This window comes from Salvelinus sp. IW2-2015, unplaced genomic scaffold (genome assembly GCF_002910315.2).
Source record: "Salvelinus sp. IW2-2015 unplaced genomic scaffold, ASM291031v2 Un_scaffold2322, whole genome shotgun sequence".
Lineage (NCBI taxonomy): Eukaryota > Metazoa > Chordata > Actinopteri > Salmoniformes > Salmonidae > Salvelinus > Salvelinus sp. IW2-2015.
Genome location: NW_019943647.1, coordinates 131,071 through 135,068, shown reverse-complemented (window position 1 = coordinate 135,068; position 3,998 = coordinate 131,071). Strand labels below are relative to the sequence as shown.

The window sequence follows — 3,998 nt, the reverse complement described above, 5'->3', positions numbered from 1 at the left end:
GTCCGAAAGGCCAAGAGGAGAAGCCACGCTTTGGCGGCCAAGAGACACCATATTACTCAGTGCCGAATGGCCAAGAGAAGAAGACTGAGGGACACTTGATGGAGGCAAAGTCTGAATCCTATCGTCTTTACTCCTTTGAGTACAGAGCTCCGGTTGCTTGGATGGATAGTCACGCTGTAGAGCCTGACCATTCTGGACTTCCTCCAGATGGTACCTAAGGGTGGTATTCTGCTGCATTGCAGAGTCCACTTGAGCGCTTAGAGTACTGATTTTGGACACGTGAGTGTCRCACTTGCTCCTTTCGGTCTCAAACTTATCTGTCATGGTTTGCAGAGAGCGAGAGATTCAGTGATGAGATTTCCTTCGCTTGCTTAGAAAGCAATATTTCCATCTTCATCACCTGAGTTCTCTCATCATTCATTTTGGTCAGCGACTTCAATGAGTTCTGCTGATTTGTCATCCAACTTAGTCATAGTGTTCATTAACTGATCGTCTTTGGTCTGCAGCATTTTGAGTAGAACCGCGTTACTTTGAGTAATGTTCAACAAAACTGCATGCATGTTATCAAGTTGAACTCCTGTTTGTAGATAACTCGTCAGATTAGGCTAAAATGCATGCTCGCTACCCTAACTTCCTTTCATGGGGAACGATGTGCCAGGCCAGCTAGTTAACATTAGCCTACTACATCTAGCTACTGTGGTAGTTATTGTCACATAATCAAATCAAATTTATTTATATAGCCCTTCGTACATCAGCTGATATCTCAAAGTGCTGTACAGAAACCCAGCCTAAAACCCCAAACAGCAAGCAATGCAGGTGTAGAAGCACGGTGGCTAGGAAGAACTCCCTAGAAAGGCCAAAACCTAGGAAGAAACCTAGAGAGGAACYAGGCTATGAGGGGTGGCCAGTCCTCTTCTGGCTGTGCCGGGTGGAGATTWTAACAGAACATGGCCAAGATGTTCAAATGTTCATARATGACCAGCADGGTCAAATAATAATAATCACAGTRGTTGTMGAGGGTGCAACAGGTCAGCACCTCAGGAGTAAATGTCAGTTGGCTTTTCATAGCCGATCATTAAGAGTATCTCTACCGCTCCTGCGGTCTCTAGAGAGTTGAAAACAGCAGGTCTGGGACAGGTAGCACATATAGGGACAGATATAATACTATAGAGTAAAGACATGTGTACATCAGACCACAGGAGGAGAAGGCGACACATAGGCACATAGGACAGCTGGACACACTAATGTTAGAGGGACACAGTCTGCTGATCCTAATAAGGGCAAACACACCGAAGAGCACACCAAGCTAAACATAAGTACGAAGCCCAAAGACATAGGCCCATAGGATAGATGGACATATTTTATTTTTAGGACATGAAGGGGTCCTGCCACCATTATAACCTAACCGAAAGCAGATGTGGCCGTTAACAAGTAAGCGCTGAGATGAAAAGATAATGATGGAGAAAAGTCAAGGGAAGCTATTTTCATATAGAGGGAAGGGGACTCTATACGTTATGCAAAGGCAGGACTCTGTAATATGAGAATTTAGTATTTTTCCATGGAGGGGCTCGGCGCTGTTATAGGGTCCTTACATGGAAGGGCTCAGTTTTGCTACTTTGTATTAAAGTCTATATTGAATTCACAAGTTCTTGTAAGAGTATTATATTTCTGAGATAATTCTCCACGACACTACATATTGAACTTCTATCCTCTCAGGCCAGAGGCACAACAATGTATGAATTAATGGTGGGATCAGAATCGCCATTATAATCATTGGCCAGTACGGAGAATTACTTAAAACCACAARCCCCTATCTCCATCCATGGCTAATATAGGAAAGGGACAACTTTAGCCAGCTAGCTAGCCACAGGAGGACAACACAATGAGATGCAACAATTCAAGTTTTTCTGTCAGTGAGGTATGCTCTCAATGGGATTTGATAGAAACCAAAATCTAAGTTGGCTTCCTTTGACACTTTTTTTTGGTGCGCCAGGACTTTTCACAGTTGAGCTCAACGCTAAACTGGCTAATTTAGTATACTTTTTTTTMTTTTTTTATCAAGGGAGGTCAAATGATCGCTGGCTTCCCTTGCCTTCAATGCAACATCATCATACTCGTTTGGACCAGACAGCCTCAAATACATGGCCTATACACACAGAGACAGAGGAGTGCTGTTTCGCTCACTCGGATGCTTTCTCTGTTGAGATACATTCAGACTGAATTGAAGGAAAATGATATAACACAGAGGCAAAATAAATTATTTTGGCTTTTTTATTGGTCAATTTTTTTGGGGGGAAGCCTGGCTTCCCTTGGCATCCATGAATACACACCACTGGGTGTGAATACTCTCTGTAGGCACTGTATAATGGCATACCTGCCCCCTGCAAAGTAAATGTTGACTGAGCCTGAAAAAAAATATTAAAATAATTGTCCCTTCTGACATTTTCGGAATCTACAAGAAGTTGGGAAAACAACCACATAAAAATAAAAGYGGTATATTTTGAGAATTGCTGAATTAAAAGGTGTCATTTTAGGTCTAAGTGTTCATTCTTATTCAGCCTTTCCAAAATGGCCAGAGAGGATWTCAGAAACAGTATTTCAGCACAAGCATTGCATTAACATTTACTTAGAAAGAGAAATCTCACATGCTGTACAGAACATATAAAAAGGAAAAACAGGCAATCCCCCGGACATAAACAACACATTAGGACCCCAACTTCACCTGGACGCTCGTATCCCGTTATCATATCAGCTGCAGCATTACACAAACAGACATCCATCATTACACACACATTTAACTAACATTTAAATCCTGCATTTAAATTTGCCATTCAATAATGTTACGTTATCTCGAGGATATGGAGGTGTCTGGACAGAAATATTTGTTAGAGAACAAGAAGAATAGTAACATATATAGTAACAAATGAACATCAGAACTCTATACAGGTCTCTATGTGGAGGCAACATAATACATTCATCTTAACATACGTCCAAACATGGATAAGTCAGCAATAAGATGGTGAAATCTATTGAGTGAATCTCCCTTTGATTTTCAGAAGATGTAATTATTTCTGGATGGATACCTGGCCATTCACGTGTTCCTGATAGAGAAAACAAGACATAGTGGTCACGGTCCGGCTCAAACTAAATATCAGGAGACGGGGGTGTGTGGGTCAAGTGCCCTGAAGGAGAGGGAGAGTTAAGACCACCCTATTTACCAGCGGCTTGAGGTTCTAGCACTGGTTTGAATTCCAATTCAACGTGACAATACTGTAGGGTCAGACAGGATTCCAGTTACTTTCCTAACCTTCCCTCCCTGGCTTTCCAGAAATCCTGGTTGGCATGTTCATGGATTTCCTGCTTATTTCCCCGTAATTCCTGGTTTTCAGGAAAACCGGGGAATTTTGGGAAAGTTACCGTAATTTTGCAACCCTAGTCACATATTTCTCTTTCATCTTTAACCACCGGTAGTTCTCAGGTCTTGTACAAAACTAAATGACTCAAAGATCTGCAGTTATAATATGATCAGGCTCAGCAGTGGAGAGACTTGGGTAGGGTGGATCATGTGACAGGAGAGTTACAGCGTGGGTGGCTTCAACCCGTACTTCCTGGCTACCTCAGTCTGGGCGTAGGCTGCATCACACAGTGAGTAGAGGTGGGCCATCTCCATCTCTGACTTGGCCAGGTTGATGGCCTTGTTGAACATGTCTATCGCTTTTTCCAGGTTTCCCCTGTAATGAGAGGGAAGTTTATTTAAGTGATAATGCCCTGTAGGATATTTTGGCAAGGTAGCGGCAAACCGTACCAATATATCCTCCAAACACCGTCTTTGAGGGCATTCCAAGATATTCGCTGTTGAAAACTAAATGTTAGTCTAAAGGAAATGTGAGATAATGTCTGGATGCTTTTTATAGTGGAGATCAAGTTTATAAATTGCCTGGCTGGGCTGATGAGACAGTGGATTGTGCAGTCAGATGGAACAGAGTAAATAGGCATTT

At 42.3% G+C, this 3,998-nt stretch overlaps 1 protein-coding gene across 1 annotated transcript in view; it reads right to left on the bottom strand.

Annotated features, from left to right (window-relative positions):
- Positions 1-2,253: 2,253 nt before the first annotated feature.
- The window catches only part of tomm70a (translocase of outer mitochondrial membrane 70 homolog A (S. cerevisiae)), a 24,090-nt gene continuing 22,345 nt past the window's right edge, over positions 2,254-3,998 (bottom strand). The window contains 1 exon segment of the mRNA XM_070440222.1: positions 2,254-3,731. Within this exon segment, the coding sequence (XP_070296323.1) occupies positions 3,578-3,731 (154 nt within the window). The 3' untranslated portion in view covers positions 2,254-3,577.